This window comes from Eleutherodactylus coqui, chromosome 4, assembly GCF_035609145.1.
Source record: "Eleutherodactylus coqui strain aEleCoq1 chromosome 4, aEleCoq1.hap1, whole genome shotgun sequence".
NCBI classification, from domain to species: Eukaryota; Metazoa; Chordata; class Amphibia; order Anura; family Eleutherodactylidae; genus Eleutherodactylus; species Eleutherodactylus coqui.
Window position 1 is genome coordinate 18,916,679 of NC_089840.1, and position 16,938 is coordinate 18,933,616.

The following is a 16,938-nucleotide window of genomic DNA, read 5'->3' on the forward strand; positions in this document are numbered from 1 at the left end:
CTATAGTGAAATAACAATAGCGTACTTGACTAGGAAGACATGGGTGCGTTATATGATGACTTTGTGAAATTGGTTTTCGTTTAAAAAAAATATTGTTTTATTTCTACTCTGATCGGTGTTGGGAACAGCTCAAGTCAGAGACTTGAAAGTAGGAAAGTTTGCAAACTAAGTATGAGGCTTTCTAAATGCATGAGAAGGAAAACTCAATGCAAAAAAATAAATAAAACACACAATTACATCATTTCTTTCTGCAGGCACTTGGTAAGATGTGTGTATTGATATTTCATTCACAACGGTTTCTTGACATTTAATTTACAATCTAATTCCCCTTTGCCAGACTCTAGTATTGGAGGAGGAAACTAAGGGAGCCGAACATACAAATATGACACAACTGTTGTCCACAAAGCCAAGACTCCAGGAACATTGTACGTTATCCACTGCGTGAAGCTTCAGCCACAGCCATGTTTACTCCCATCCATCATAACTGCACCAGAAAACTGAACAGCCCACACCTTAGTGAAAGCGTCTGTAAACTGCACCGAATGGGCCGGTGTGCGTCGGATGTCCAATATTCTAGATAGGATTTTTTTCCATATCCGAAGGCACAAGTTATAAAACAGTTCACAAAAGTGTAACTAAAACTTTAAATAAAATTGTTCATTAGTTATTAGATCCTTCATTGTACTCATGATGGTGAATTAGCTAAAAAAAAAAATCAAAAATATCAAAAAAACAGAAACACCGACCTGAAGGCCGCAATCAGACTGCGTACCGTAGGATCCACATTACCGCCGCGGCACCCTGACTCCCGCATTTCAAGTGTTACTAGTGGAGCATGATGGGCGGCTGGGTCTTGTGACTATACTAGATTATTCTCTAGATCCAGTAGGTTCAGGCACTGCTCACATCTACATTCAAGCTTTCCGTTTCTTCTGTTCCGTTATAAGCGCTGTTTGGGTTTCTGTTTGCCTGCGCTCCATTATAGAAGCAGGAAACCTAAATCCCTGCCTGACCGGATCCATTCCATGACAAAATTAAATGGACCCCATTGACTAAAATAGGGGTCATCCATCCTCCATTAAGTTGTCCAGCATCTTCCTGCATTAAATAGCGCAACAGGCTGCACAATTTCATCCAGTATATTTGTATACATCTGTAGTAGAGGCTTCAAATGGAGCGCTGACGCCGATGTTACATGCGCAAAGAAAACACGCAATCATTATTGAAATGGGCAATTAAGTTAATTACTGTTTATACTCGAATATTAGCCAACCAGAGCATAGGCCGAGTCAATAAGTTTTGCTACAAAAAAAAAAAAACAGGTAAAACTTATTGACTCGAGTATATACTAGGTAAAACCCAAAATACTCACCTCCCAGCCGGGGCCTGTGTTCCTGGCACAATGGTCTCCCCGGCGGTGTGGCAAGCTGCTTGAGAATTCTTCCCTCATCTCCCTGCTCAGCTTTGAATTCCCCCGCTATGTAAGTAAGCGCTGTGATTGGATCGAGCTCCAGCCAATCACAGCCGACACTCGATAAACCAATCACAGCCATTCAGTGATATCATTCACTGAATGACTGAATGATCGAGCGCTGTCAGTGGAGAACGGATGCAAACAAAAACCCATCTGTTATTTGTTCCTTATAATGAATCGGGCTCAGAAGAAAATTAAAAAAAAAAAAAATTGTGTGTAAAAACTGATCAGTTAAAATAAATGCCAAAACTGACCCCAGCAGAACTCATCTGGTCATTTTTGGACCGATTCATCTCTCCATGGGGCATCTAGTTTTTTTGAACCTGCTGCTACAATTGTAAACAGATGTGTTAAAAAATGAAAACCAAAACGCAGATGTTGATAGAGCCTTAGTGATGGAGAGGGGACTACCTTGTTCCCTGCAGGTCAGTGCTGCCTGGACAGCTACAGCAGCTCCTCAGGGGTTGGCCTTACTTTATTCCTCACTTCATAAACCCTTCCAAGCATCGCTCCGATCTCAGCTTCCTGGATGGTCATGTTTTAAGAAGTGTTACGCTGTCGGCATTATACATTAATGTGAAGGATCCGTATGGTGATAATGGGGTTACACCCCCCGAGCTGCAGCTGCTGTTACGGGTCTCTGCATAACTTTCATTGTTCCTTCATCTGTATTTGGAAAGGGACAAGCGGTCCAGTCTTCAAAAACTCCAAAAGGGCAGTCAGGAGGCCATGTACACAAGTCTATGTGCAATGTACATAAAAGTGCATCAGTACGAGGAAATTCATACTTCCCATTCTCTGCTCATACGGGAGGAGATCCGGATTTACACCACGGTTAAGCCATGATACTTGAATGAAGAAAAAAAAAAAAGGACGATGTTAGATGGGGCATGCAGAATGAATGACACAATAGACTGAACGATCAAATGGAGCCGGATTCACCATTAGCCATACAATGAGATGGATTTTCCTGCCTCCATATACTTAACTAAGCAAAATGATGTGCTATAAAGTTTGTGAAGCCCCGCCCCTGCTTAAATTACTCAGAGGCACAGCTTCTAAGCTGACTGAAGATTTTCACTATTGCCTGTGCAGAACAATGGACGAACAAGGTCAGATAAAACCCATCATGCAGTAGCTGCTTTGTGTTCCTCAAAAGTCGAGGCTTGGGCCTCATTCACGCGGAGTTATTTGTGCGTGGATTCCATATCTGAGTCAATCTAGCAGTCCGTGAGGGTAACGGAAATCTACGCTGGATTTTTCCACATGCAGATCTGCAATTGATGGGTGGAATCTTAATAGTTTCTAAAACAGGTGGGGCTAAAACCACATGCGATCGCACACTTCTATTTAGAGCACGGTCTAGATATATCTGCATAGCCACGGCAGAAATAGACCGCTCAGCTGCACGTGGGAAGAGGCGGAACCCAAGTGGAGAAATCTGCGGCAGATTCTGCCGCCTGAACAGACTCTGAGGCGCAGTCTGGAATTCCTATTGCGGATTGTAGGAAATGCCCATCAGATTTTTCCAGTGTGAACGATAACTTAGGCTACGTTCACACCAGTGGATTATGCTGCGGATCGGATGTGGCACTTGTGGGAAATCCACGTCTTCAAAGGCTATCATTCATTAATGAAAATCCACTCCATAGTCAATATGGTGGGTGCAGATTTGCAATCGGCATAGTGGGAAAAAAATGACCTGTCACTTTTTGATATGAAATTCACCCCATTGAATTGAGGCTAATCCACATGCAATCTGTCCTAATGCAAATCCTTGGCAGACAACCGTGCTTCACGTGGCCCTCCAGTCAAAAACTACGGGATGGATACTTGCATTAGTCTAAAACACGACACCTGCCTTGACCAGGACTGCCCCCAGGAGGCGTGCTAGCCAGTCAGAGTAGCATGTAGGGTCTCAGACTACCGCTTCATACTATACATAGTGTGTAGTCAGAGAAGCGGCCATCTTTATTTGCCCAGGACCAATGGGTGACTTTAACCATGTGGCTTTCTGCCGTGGTTTGCAGATACAGCCTTTAATCTCGAGAACAACCCCTTATTTTTCCAAGAAACGGGCGTCAACGGTGAAGATCCAGTCCTGATGATTAAAATATGGAGGTTTTTCGTTTTAAACCAAAGACCAGTTTTCAGAATAGACAGAGAAAACACAAAGACTTGGTTGGACCCTCACAACGCCAAAGGGTTGTCTGGGGACAATGTGTTGTGCAAATAGAAGTAGCCATAGTCACCTGGTGGTCCTACGGCTCCCGCTAGTCTCCCCTTCCAGGCGCAAGGAGCTTGCAATGACATCACAGGCACCAGGGCCATGTGACCACAGCAGCCAATCACCGGCTCACAACAATCAGTGATTAATTTGCAGCCATGGGATGCCCTCGTAAGAGAAGACCAGCAGGAACCGGCGGACCACCAGAAGGTGAGGACGGCTTCCTTTAGGTTTGTAAAATATATTGGGGGTGTATCGCCTATATTTTTTACCAATTAAAACAGATAGTGAAACATTTTCCATTTTTCTAATCTGTTTTTATTTTCTTGTTGCAGATTTTATTGTCCGTCCATGACTACAGGGGCAGCCATCCTGCTTGAGATGCTGTTGACACTATTTACAGATCCTTTACACCACAAATTATGGCCCATAGACACATATGACATGAGGGGACCTGTTGACTTCTATAGGAGAATGCGGTGGGTGCGGTCTGTGGACTGTGCTGGGAGGGGTAGGAGGTAAGCTGTGACATCACCTATCATGAATGGTGGATCTGGTGATATATATATATTATATATATATATGTCACCTCTCAGTGTAATCCTGCCTGTGATAATGAAGTTTTCTCTATTGTGTCAGACTATTATTAGAGGATTAATGGCCAGTGTGGGAACTGCAGGATTTTTAGGATTTATATTTATAGATTGTAACACGGAAAATTTAAGGGAAAAAAAAAAAAAAAAAATTACCAAAATTTCTATAAAACAAACCCATAAAAAATAGATTTAGACCAGGGTTCATTTTCTGATGACACTTTGCCTTTAAGTTCTGCAAGATCAACTGCTGAAGATATCCCTTTAATTCCACCAGGTGGCAGCAACATTTTCAAAATGCATGAAAGCAAAATCCTAAATCGAAATGTGATTCATCCGACATAACGAAGATGTCAGACCCCCGAGCCGCTCCTCGCTCAGTGCAGGGCTCTCATTATCAGAGCATTTACACAGAGCCGCACAGTAACTATTCCATCCGTAGGCTGCGATCAGCACAGCAGAGACCCCCCTGGCTGCCGATACCCCTACATGTTTCTACGTACAGTCCGTTGCAGCGCCGAGGTCGGCTCAGTTCACTTCTTAGTCACTGACTAAACAAGCAGCGCTGATACAATTAATCTACGCTGATAACCTGTCGCCTGTTTACTCATATCTATAATAGCTGGAGACTAAGAGAGGCGTCAACGTCTGTCCTGTAACCTATATATGGAGATTAAGAGGAATGGAGCGCAACTAAATATTCTCCCCTTAAAGGCCCCCCCACATGAGGCAGCGTAACGAGCGACGATCGAGGAGATTGGCTAATCGTCACACAGGTGTATTCAGATACGATGTGGGAAGAGCAACCATTCATGCAATGGTATGTCCCCCATACGGTGTCATGGCTGCCGGCAGCACAGCCCCGGTCACGTGACAAGAACAGCGACGAGCTTTGGTGTCGCATGAAACATCTGATCCCCAAAAAGTGTATTCTCGTTCATCGGATGATTTGAAGAACATTCAAATGGCCTAAAGCTAGGGAAAATCAACCAGTCAATGGAAAAATCTCCTTAAAGGGTTTTTTCTACCAAGATAGATATATATTCTCTACCCAATAGATAGGGGATAATTGTCAGATCGCTGGGTTCCGCATTGATCGCGAGATCTACGCACCCCAAATCCTCCATGACTAAGGAGCAGTGACCACAGCTCCCTGCACTTCTATGGGATGGAGGAAGATTGTTTCCACCGTTTAACTGATTTAATCCCGATATTTCCCATTTTGGTGCAACCACCTCCCCCTGGCCGCACACTTAGTCTTGGGGTCATACTTGACTCGCTGTTTCCTGTTTTTGAACCCTTCTGCAAGAACACTATAAAGGTAGTGCAGTATTTTTGGAGAAACTTGCATTTTATTAGTAGCAGCAACACAGGGTAGGACTACAGGAAGTAGTCCTGGATATTCATGAGCTGCAGGCTAGCTCCACCCACCCCGTCCCTCAGCCACTGCCTGACAGCTGTCTGCCTATTACTGTGCAGAGAGCTGTGCATGGAGGCTAGACAGTGGGATGGTGTGGCCAGTGACATATATAGAATAGGGCCTCATGGAAAAAAGTTAAATGGGTCTCCCTTATTATAGTATCCAGTTTTGCCATCCAGGATTGGTGGGCCTACTGTTTCTCTTTCCCTGCCCTTTAAAGTGACCCTTGGACCAATTATCCACCTCTTTGGCAGAAGGTTCTGCATTACCCAGTAGAAAAACTGAGGGGGCAACCAAACCTAGGGCTCCCTCGTTCCTAATGGCGCATGGAAGTTGCATGGTCTGCCTCTGTGGCAAGTACACCCCTGGGTATGGCTCAGCTGTAGCTCATGAACATGGAGGACTAGTTTTGTGTGTCTGGTAGCTACTAATAAAATGCAAGTTTCTCCCAAACTACGACCCAGATAAACACAGCAGACAACTCAATCTTGTTATTTGTATAGTGTCAACTTATTCCGCAGCGCTTTCAGGTAATTTATCATATACCCCCCACCAAGCTGAGTACTCATTTTACCAACTCAGAAGGATGGAAGCTTTGAGCCTGTTACCTGAACCACGCATGGGATTGAACTTGCAACCTTCAGGCCATGAACAAGAGCTTAGGATAGCATGTCCGCTGCTTTAGCGCACGAGGCTGTATCAGTGTGCATGTCGCTACCTTATGATGCTCTCAGGTGGGGACTGCAAAATGGTGACAGATTTCCTTTTAAAACCTCTCCAGAATTCATTCATTCTTACAGGACAGACAGCTAAAACTCTTACTGTTGGCCAACCCCATTCTTGTCCTAGTCAACTCACTACTGAGCGGTCTGCCACTTACTCCCCTCTCCAATCCATCCCAAACATAGCAGCCAGACAACCTTTCTGTCTAACCATTTCACTGATACCTCCACCCTGCGCCAGTCACTACCCTGCTGCCTCCACCCTGTGCCAGTCACTACCCTGCTGCCTCCACCCTGGTAGTGTTTGCACCACAGAATCCAATTTATCACTCTTATCCATAAAGCTCTCCACAGTGCTGCACCTCCCTATACCTCCTTCTTCATCTCTATCTACCACCCTACCCATGCTCTCCATTCTACCAATGACCTTAGTCTACGTTCTGCCACAGTCTGGACAACCTTACCTCTCTTCTCCAAGACTTTTCTAAGCTGCACCACGGCTCTGGCATGAGTTACCCCCTGATAATCAAGTTAATCCCAAACATCCACAATTTTAAGCGTGCCCTAAAACATCTGTCACTCTACCTCTCTCATCTATCACCCCTACATACAAATGCACTTGTGTACAGATGTAGATACCTGCTCACATAGCATTATTTATACTACCCTGTTTATAGAAGGGCTTCTTCACACAGGCGGGATGTGACCTGTGCCCCTATAGTAACCCGCGGCTCACCTCCTCCAGTGTCTTTCTGCTCTGCGATGTGCCGGCTGGCGCACAGCCACGCATGGGCAAAGCACCGCCGATGAGTCAGTGGTGACGTTTCTGGACGGGCCTCCGCGAGGCTCACACAGAAATAGGACATGCTGCGATTTGTTTACCGTGTGCGTTTTTACGCGGTCAAATCGTGGCTGTCTACATAGGATCGCATAAACCAATGCAATCCTATGGCAGCGTGCATTAGCGGAAATTCTCGCCGCAGAATTTCCGCCCGTGTGCATTCACCCTTATTACTTCTTGATCCATTCTGGTTGTAGAATTGTCTGCTCATGCCTCTTTGTACATAAAGTTTAGTCTAGGCGGGAGCTTCCCTGGATGGGCTGCACACACCAACAAATGACACGCCCAATGGAGTATACATCATGTGCAGCGGCACATGGCCGTGATAAGGTTCCAAATGTCATGATGCCCACATTGCATGCCATTTGGAACATTATGTAGCGCTATGCGCTAATAAGTCCTAAGAGCAGCAGTCTCCCCAGCCAGAACATCAGCAGAGACTTAACGCAAGGGCCAAGGAGATGAATATCCTTTGAGCTACGCGTTTCAGCATCGCCCTGCAGGCATTGGCTGGTCTGTTACGGTGTAACAAAGAAACATTTGACAGAAGCAGCTTTACGCGGCGCTTCTACTGGGTAACAAACAGCCAGATGACAGTTCCGGTTCGGTGCTGAACCATGTAGCTCAAGGAAGGATAGTCTTCAACTCCTGTCCAGCACTCCAAGTCTCCTCTTTAAGTCTCTAATGAATTAAGATTTTCTGTCCATCTACAGCTTATGAGTAATTTTTTTGTCCTCCGATGGTCGAGCAGTGATGTTGGCTTTGCTGGGTTCTTGGAAGGGGGTAATCTTTATTTGTATAGCGCCAACTTACTCCTCAGCGATTTAGGGAACTCTCGTCATCTCAAGACTTCAACTACTGAATCACCAAATAGTGTACACCGCTACAGTCACGCCTTAAAAGTTTGCAAAACTAATGCAGACAAAAAGTATTAAAAAGGAGAGAACTTGCCGAACGTTGGAGCCGCACTGCCAATATACTTTCATGGCTTCTTCTAACAGGTCATCAATGGTTTAAGGGGTGGGCCAGATTTAAATAAAGTTAGGTGATGTCCACATGTTTTTATGGATCAGTTTCTTTTTAAAAAATTCAAAAATTGGTCTCTTTTCACAAATCTGTTTAGCCGATCTGTCAAAACAGATGGTTGGGTTTCTCTTACATCCGTTTCTCATCCATTAGGATCAATCAATTCTTCTTCACCTTGATTTCCAGCTATACATGAGCAGTGAGATGTAACTGGTCCGTTAGACTGAAGCCCAACCCAAACTAAGCTAGATGGTTTATCTTCATTCCAATTGAGTACAACCCCCCCCCCCCCCCCCCCACCCACCCCACCCCACCCCACACCCCCATTCTGTTTGGTTTCCTTTTTTGGATGGAGAACAAGTCCTGTACATCAGTCTTGCAGTCTTGGCTTCAGTTTTCTTTCCGTCAAAAAATAAACCCGATGGAAATGGAAGACGAGTCCCAACTCAACCGACTGGGAATTTTACTGGATCCATTTTTTTTTTTAACATTTTCTGCTCTTAAGATGGAAAAGAAAAAAGGTTAAAAACGAAAAAAAAACAAAAACAAAAACACACCGATGTGCACTCTAGCTCACCGGCAGCCGCTAGTTCACCCTACATCTTTATTTGTACTGCGATAAGAATCCAGCCCGCTGTACGAGTCGGAAACCGAGGATTACATTTAGGTCAAAGTTATTCTCTGGTGTTCACAAACTTATCGCTCACCTAAGGGGCATCACTGCAGCATCGGCTCAAATACCTCCTATATGGATTGTGCCAACCAACATGACTTCGAAGGGCCAGAATTTACAGAGTGGGGAAACAAAAGTGAGAAATGAAGAGCAGGTTGGGGTGAATTCACAGATGGTAATTAGTGCGGGTTTCATTAAAAATAGACTAATTGAATATTTTTTTTGCTCTTATATGGGTTTCTGTTAAAGCTCCAATTTCATTTTTGAGTGGGGAGGAAATAAAAACAAAAAAACACTTTTCTACTCCAGTTCTATTTTACTTTAAAATCAGTCTATTTCAGTTAAAAACTCCCCAGTTTTAAAAGGACTTAAAATGCAGAAGTGAGTTCACCCTCACCTGGTCTGAACCCCCAGAAAGTGAGCAGACAGAGGAGGCTGGAAGCGAGAGGTCACAGACACAACGCTGACAGACAGACGGATTTCAGTCATTTTTATTTTAAAAAGTACAATAATTTCACAAAACTATGAAAGTTTTTTTTTGTTTTACAAGTTTAAAAGCCCTTTGTGTACATAAAAAAGGAAAGAAGCAACACGAACGTGTCACTGGAATTAATTAGGAAAGCTGTATAAAAAGGAGACGCGGCCGGATCTGTAGGAAACGGTCATAAAAACAATGGTCCTAGAGAACGTGAGCGCAGCGGCTGCGGGTGACGACCTCAACGGGAAGCTCCACCTTATATCTGTAAGTCCAACATTCTAATATACATTAGTGGTTCCATTTCCTAAAACAGAGCTCCAAACCACCTGCAAAAAACCTAGAGTCACCGACCTTCTAAGTCCCGACAAGCAAAGATGGCCGAACCTCTTCTCTGACTACCTGATAGACTACCGATGCATGTTGTACAAGGCACTATATGCTGCTCTGACTGGCCGGCACGGCTCATGTGGGCAGCACTAGCCAATCTAAGGTGTAGTGTGTTAGACTGATAACGCAGCAGTGGTGCCGCCATCTTTGGTCAAGCGTCACTTTAAATGATCAGTAACTTTTTAAACAACTTGTGCTTCTATGACGGCCGGGGTGGGAACTAGCAAAACTCATTTACCTAGAACAATGGTTTTGTGCCCAAAAAATATATCTTAAAAGAGCTGCCCACTGGGGATTTTTCTCTAACTTGCAGTTCATTGTCTGTTATGTAAGGTTATCTTTATTACTGGAGATGACAGAATAGCAAAACAGGAAGGGATGAGTCATTGTGCTCATTGTAGTCATTGGAGGGAAAGACGTTCACAGGCATCCTGCTGGATGGAGGTCATGGTGAGTGATTTGCAGCAGCTTATTCACATCTCCACTGCACAGTCCTGCATGACACTGCTGTGTGTTAGACAGTTAGGGATCAGAATGTACCTTTTTCCCCATTTGCAGTATATATAAAAGACATCAGAGGGAAAATGGTGATCAATGTAGGATACAAGTTCCTCATGTACACACAGCAGCTTATGTTTGAGAGTTGAAAAAGTGTACCTGCACTTGCAGATGGCTATGAATGACAGGCACCAGATAAAGTTTAATTTTTCGTGATACTCACGTTCCCCGTGGCCTCTCCTGTCCAGGACTGCCGTTCTGGTCCTCGACAATCTAATCCAAGTGGTGACTGCGGCGGTCAGGTGCCGTTCATCAGTCACACGACTGCTCACCAATTACTTGCTTCATACATGCCCACTAAGGGCAGCGGCTGGTAAGTGGTCACGAGTGATGAATGGAACAAGACCACTGCACTTGCTTATAGGATTGACGTAGAGCAGCATCGCGGGACAGCAGAGGCCACTGGGAAGGATCGAGAGACTTTTTCCTTTATTCTCCACTGTTATCTGCCAGGTCTTCTCTTTTAAACCTCAAATGATAAAAATGTGATGATCGGCGGCCACCACTAGGGGGATGCAGGCGATTTGGATCTCTTATCAGAAAGGCTCATACAATTTTGGACCCATGGTTCCAAAAAGAAAAAAAATTGTATTCACTAGTGGACATTCAGGTAGAGGTCACCACATTGCAACTGGGTCACAGTTTTCACTGCTGCAGGCTCTACAGTCTAGTGACAGTCATGCCTATTTCAGCAGTCCGCCACTTATATTGCAGATTCAGAATATTTTCAGCGAGCCGCAGAGCCGAGTCCGATGCCGCAGCTGAATATTCATGTAGTCACTGCTCACCCCACCCAACCCTACCATGGAGACTAGTCTTTGTATTACCATCAGCAGTGGGGAAGGTGGGTTGAGCATTTAATACATTACTGTCCCCTTTGTGACCGGTCAGTTTAAAGTTCATTAGTGTGGGAAGTTTAACAAAATTAAAAAAAACAAAACACACAACCCAGAACTTTATTTTTCTGGCAGCAGAGCTCTATGAGGGCTCGTATTTTGGGGGAAGAGTTGTAGTTTTTATTTGGTAATATTTTGAGGTAAAACGTGACTTTCGGATTGCTTTTTATAATGTTTTGGGAGGTGAACAAAAGAAAAAAAAAAACAACAAATTCTGGCATTTATTAAAATTTCTTTTATGGCATTTACCATGCAAGTATTTTCATCGTCTGGGTCGTTAAACGTATTACGATGTTTACTATGTGCTTTTTTTTGGTATTTTAATAACAATGGGTGGGGGTGGGGGGCTTGCTTGTTCTCTTTCTTTTGAAGGGGGGGGGGGGGGGGGCGGGGGAGAATGTTACAACTGGACTTCTTTCAGTTAAACCTTATTGCAGCCCGTTGAGCCCTCAAGCCCACGGCCATGTCTGGTTCCGACTGCGAGATTTTCGAACGGAATCAGACCCTGTGCCCGGCCGTGACCCCCGCGTACCTGTCACTCTTCTCTGCAGATGTGCCGGATGGTGTGCTGCCACACAAGCGCAGTGCAGGGAATGGCAAGCCGTTGCGTCGGCAATGACGCAGATCCGCAGCGACTCGCCGTGGGATGGATGGCTTCCATTGACTGCAATGGAAGCTGTCCATATGAGGCTCGCTAAAGAATAGGACATGCTGCGGTTTCCCCCCCCCCCCCACGAGCGGCAAATCGCAGTTAATTCCTGCTTGTGGAAAATTGTTTTCTATGTCATGTCCTATGGGCAGTATTTGCTGCAGGATCCGGAGGCGAACGTCCACTCCAGATCCCGAGGTGCAAATATGGCTGTGGACATTGGGCCCAAAACTCCACAGCAGAAGGGGCCTAAAAGGTCGAGTTGCATGGCACACACTGGCCTTTGTCAGTCTTCCAGCTGCCACAGGAAACCATTGGTACTTTGCAATCGCACTGCCGGGTGCTGGTGGGTGACAGAAAGCCTCCTCCCCGTATTATCTGCTTACATGCTGCAGTTATTGAATATGGCATATAAATGGTTAAACTGCCAGGGTTTGATGTTTCTCCTATCCAGAGCAGGAGCCTGGCTTATCAGTCAGCCAAGCAACCACCTTAAAAGATCTGTGTGCAGGTAGGTAAAAGGCCGTCCTGGCAGGCATGAAGGAGTTAATCAGCTCTGGACTCGTCCCTGCGGACCGCTGTAAGTGTAGAAACATCCGCTTCAGGTGATTTGGAAAGCCATCGATTGAAATAGACATCACTACACTGTAAAAGCCCAAATACAAAGTTTTCAGATAAATTAGGCAAAAAACTGTGACCTCATTGCGATGAGCCGATAATCGCCATCATGGGCGGCGACCATTTAATAAAGCTGCTGCTCGCTATCCGCGGCTTCCTTGTCGGGATGACATTAAAGCAGATCCGACGATGATTGATCTCGTATTTACAGATTGTACTTTGGGCGTTCAGCAATCAGGTCTTCCGATTTTTTTTTCACTATCCTAACAAATTTACAATTTGAGAAACATTTGTAACAGAAGAAAAAAAATCGTTGAAAGAAAACAGCGAAAATCAGACATTTACCCAATTACACTTTAGAAAAAGTTTGGCACAGTCCAACATGTATCTATAGAAACGAAATAGTGGAGCCGATCCATCGCCGATAGTGGCGCCATTTTGGGAAATATACATACAACATCCAGTGAAGCGCTGGAAACTTAAAGGTCAACGCAGAGGAACAAAGTGGGTGTAGGGAAAAAAAAGCTGCAAAGCTACGCAGACGCCCCGCTAATCAGTGGGCATGACCAATTCTCTTTAGAGGGGCACTAACTTTTCAGACAACTTCTGCCCATCCACCGGCTTATGTTGCTCATCATTTCTGTAATATATTTGCATTTAAAAGGTTGTTCCTTTACCGCTGTAAATCATGTTTGAAGTGGCTGCCACTAGGGGTCTCCCTTCCAGCTTTCCTACTATCTACGATGTTGGGAAGCGGACTTTCATAGTAATAAGGACATAGCACTATGTTCACAGGCAGCTTCCCTGCACTTACAGGTTGCATACTGACAGATCTGAAGACACTGTGATAACAATCTCCACAATTTCTGCCTCTCCTGGGGGTCAGTGCCTGTCTACGCGCACATTAAAGTGGATTTACTAGCCATATGGCCAGAATGTCTCTAATTGCCTGATCATTCTGGAAAAGCAGAGGAGTGGGCATTCAGATACTTCCTCCCCCTTCTGATTGGACCAGGAACAATGCAATGCAGCATGGGAATTCAGGGCAAGAAAATCAGGACAGTGAACTACTGAAAATTGATAGCAAAACAGAAAAATGGGGAAGACCACCTGAAAATCATAACTAACAGACATGAAAGAGGGTGCAAACAACAGCATGTTAGGAAAACCTGGTGTATCTAAGAAAACTTGTTTAAAGCGTATTAGAGTTTGAGATGCTGATTGTGTCACACCTAGATGTGAATGTGTGTTTAAATATCCCAAAATGGCTACCACCACTTTTTGTAGTAAACTTTACACTTTAATGATGAACTGTGCCAAAATAGCAGGAAAAAAAAAAAAAAAAAAAAAAACATACTAAAGCCATTGCCATACTCCAAAAGAGCTATAAAAGTGGTTTGAAGCCAATAGGAGGCACCGTCCTCCCTGTGCAGTCACGTAGTTTAATACCTGGGTATGAAAACGGCTTTACAAGAAGAATCAAAGAAAGGTGATCTCCCATCTTAAGACCGTGCCCTCACATTTAAAGTACCCGAGAAAGACAAATGTAGGCACAAGTGTGGTCAGAGTTACATTCCTGCATAAGGTTCATGTTAATTAAAAAGGCACCATCTGAGGGAGACAGCAAGACAGAAGATCTGGAGCAGACGGAGAACTGGGTTTATACGGCAGAGACAAAAACCCAGAAACAGACAAAGATAAAAAAAATACCCAACATTTGTGGTGGCACTTCCTAAAAAAGGTCTGTGGTGATATTGGGGCAACCCCGACAATATTTACAAAAATTCATGTACGAGCCTTCATACAGAATAGGCTAACCGACCTTCACTCCCAGCCGAACCAACTCGGAAGTAAACTAATAATGGTCAACCTCATAGACCGCAACTGCATCACAGTGACGTAAAGATGGTCACTGGGAGTGAGAACTCCACACAAACCTGACAAATTTCAGATATGGTAAAATTTAACTTCAAGACTTAACTTTGTGCCACAGTTTATTTGCCCTTTTAATTGCTTTACACCGCCTTAATATTTTGTCCCCAGTCATGAAACTTTGCCAAATCTGTATGTCCTAATGCAGTCTTGAAGACCACAGTTGAGGAGGGGGTGAATGCTTACCATAACTATAAGGACAGCCGTCCATGGACATCAATGCATGGACTTGCAGCCTAGTGGCACTGCCCAGTCCCAAGTTACCATCCTCAGTCCTAAAGCACTATTGGTGGTCTCCAACCCAATGCAAACTGAATTCTCCATTAAGCAATGATTATCAATACATCAAGGTTACCCGCTGGGTTGATGATGGAAAGATGCTATTTGTTCAGGACAAGCCGATTGAACAACCCAGCACGAATGACCAAGGAAGCCCAAGAGTATCTCAGGGGCTTTCCAGACAAACTATTGAAGATCTATTCTCAGGATAAGTCACCAACACCAAATCAGCAGGGGTCCATCTCCCCGAAAAAACTGGTGATGATTAGATGCTGCAGACTGTAGCAGTGGTCCTGTTATTGCATATCTCATTGACTTAGACAGGAGAGCGCTGCGATACCAAGACTGGGCCACCGCCAAACGGGCGCCATTCTGAGCATGCTGGCAGTCCGCAGCATCTTCTCATAAGCTAATTGGTGGAGGTCCTTAGCGGTGAACCCCTGCCAACCTACTATTGTTGACCTAGCTAGAGAATAGACCATTGATAGTTTTTCCTTGGAAAACTCAAGGAACTTTTGCATTGTAGGAACTTTCTTGCCCAGTTATCAGGCAAACACACTTGTCTGATCAGGTTGCCATCGATCAGCCAACAAGTCATCAAGCGCTCGTTCTTCGGGTGACCACTTCAACACGGCACAAATTATCCTCATCGCCAGCACATCTTCCTGTGTGAATAGCATTCTATTCCCAACAGTGATGAAGTTCTATGGGGGACGAACAATCGATGGTCCCTTAAGAGTCTGAAATCGATTCATATGAAGGCCAGAAGCTAAAATTTTCATGCTAGGACATCCTATGTCACCACAAAAACAAAGAGACACTTTAATGTTCACTTACTAACTGATAGCGTTGAAGCAAAATAAATAAGAACGCAACAAGCATCACTCCTGCACTTACACCGACTCCGATAAGTCATGGTCAAAGGCTTCTTTTTTTTTAGAAAACGAGATAATTTTTTTTGTACACTACAATTCATCGAAAAAACAAAAATTATACAACTATACATGAAAATGCTAATACTCAACTGGTACCTCCCGTGAGAGAAAGATGGAAATCTGGGACACACTGTCTCGCTTCTGTCGAGTTGTGTGTCCCCGACCCCCGTAGACCTTAAATTGGTTCAGAGAGTTTCCTGACTACAAAAAAAGAAACTAGCTCCATGTGATATGTCTATAAAACAGCAGAAGTGTGCAGAACCAGCCGTGTGACTGTACAAAAAGAGCAGACTTGTCTGTCCATAAAAAACGAAGCGTGGGGCGTCCTCTATGGAATGTAGGGGGAAGGAACACGACCAACGAAAAGTCTGAAGGACGCCGTGACGACCGCTTATCGTTCGTGAGCTCAAGAGACGACTTAAACTATTGAGCCATCCTTGCTTTGCGCTGGAATCATGACAGGGATGGCTCCCATTCTACTAAGATTTGGACCGGCTACCTTGGGCGGTACGTAGTTTGGCGTTTGGCTTGATGGCCTCTCCGTCTCTTCGCTGGGTACATGGTTGTATCGAGCCTTGGTGTAACCATCCATATTCGACGGGGACAAAGAGCCCAATGATGAGTGATTGCTTCCTATGTTGCTTCCAATGTAGCTACGTGCCGTTGAAGTGCGACTTTTGGGGGGCGCCACGTCTTCTCTGTATAAAAAGAAAAAAAAAGAGTTATGTAGTAAAGTAAGTTTTATCAGTACGTCAAAATCCCATCTGTAGAGATTTAGAAATAGTCGCAAAAATCTGTTTTCTTGCGACGATATCGCGATTGTGTCGCTACAAAGTTGTGCATCTTTGTAGCGCTCTTTTGCTGGGGAGCGTAAAATATAAGCCCTATCTGCATCAGAAAAACACAATACCTAACAGGCGCTGTCTGCTCCACCGTGCATCTCCGCCAGACTTGCATTTAGTTTTCAGCCAGCACTCCTGATTGGAAGGTTCAAAATCCCTGCCTCCAGGAAGCGTTAGCTGTGATTTGTTAGAGCGCCGTGGCTCAGCCAATCACTGCAGTGCTCGATGTACCAATCACAGCCATGGCATTGAATAGCTGTGATTGGTTCTCGAGCACTGCGGCTCAGCCAATCAGAGCCAGTGCTTCTTAGAGCCGGGGATTTTAAAACTTTAAACAGGAAGCGCTGACTGAAAACTACAAACAGGTCTGCCAGATGTGCAGAGGAGA

The 16,938-nt window shown here is 44.6% G+C and overlaps 1 protein-coding gene across 2 annotated transcripts in view; it reads right to left on the reverse strand.

The window, feature by feature from the left end:
* Nucleotides 1-241: 241 nt before the first annotated feature.
* CXADR (CXADR Ig-like cell adhesion molecule) overlaps nt 242-16,938 on the reverse strand; it is a 53,969-nt gene continuing 37,272 nt past the window's right edge. Inside the window, exons 7-8 of one of the 2 annotated variants that reach the window (XM_066599109.1) lie at nt 16,208-16,406; nt 242-2,322 (exon numbers count right to left, since the gene is read on the reverse strand). In XM_066599109.1, coding sequence (XP_066455206.1) covers nt 2,299-2,322; nt 16,208-16,406 — 223 coding nt within the window. In that variant the 3' untranslated portion in view covers nt 242-2,298. Of the gene's footprint in view, nt 2,323-11,678; nt 16,407-16,938 lie in introns of those variants that run through there. The other variant, XM_066599108.1, reaches the window with a different exon arrangement.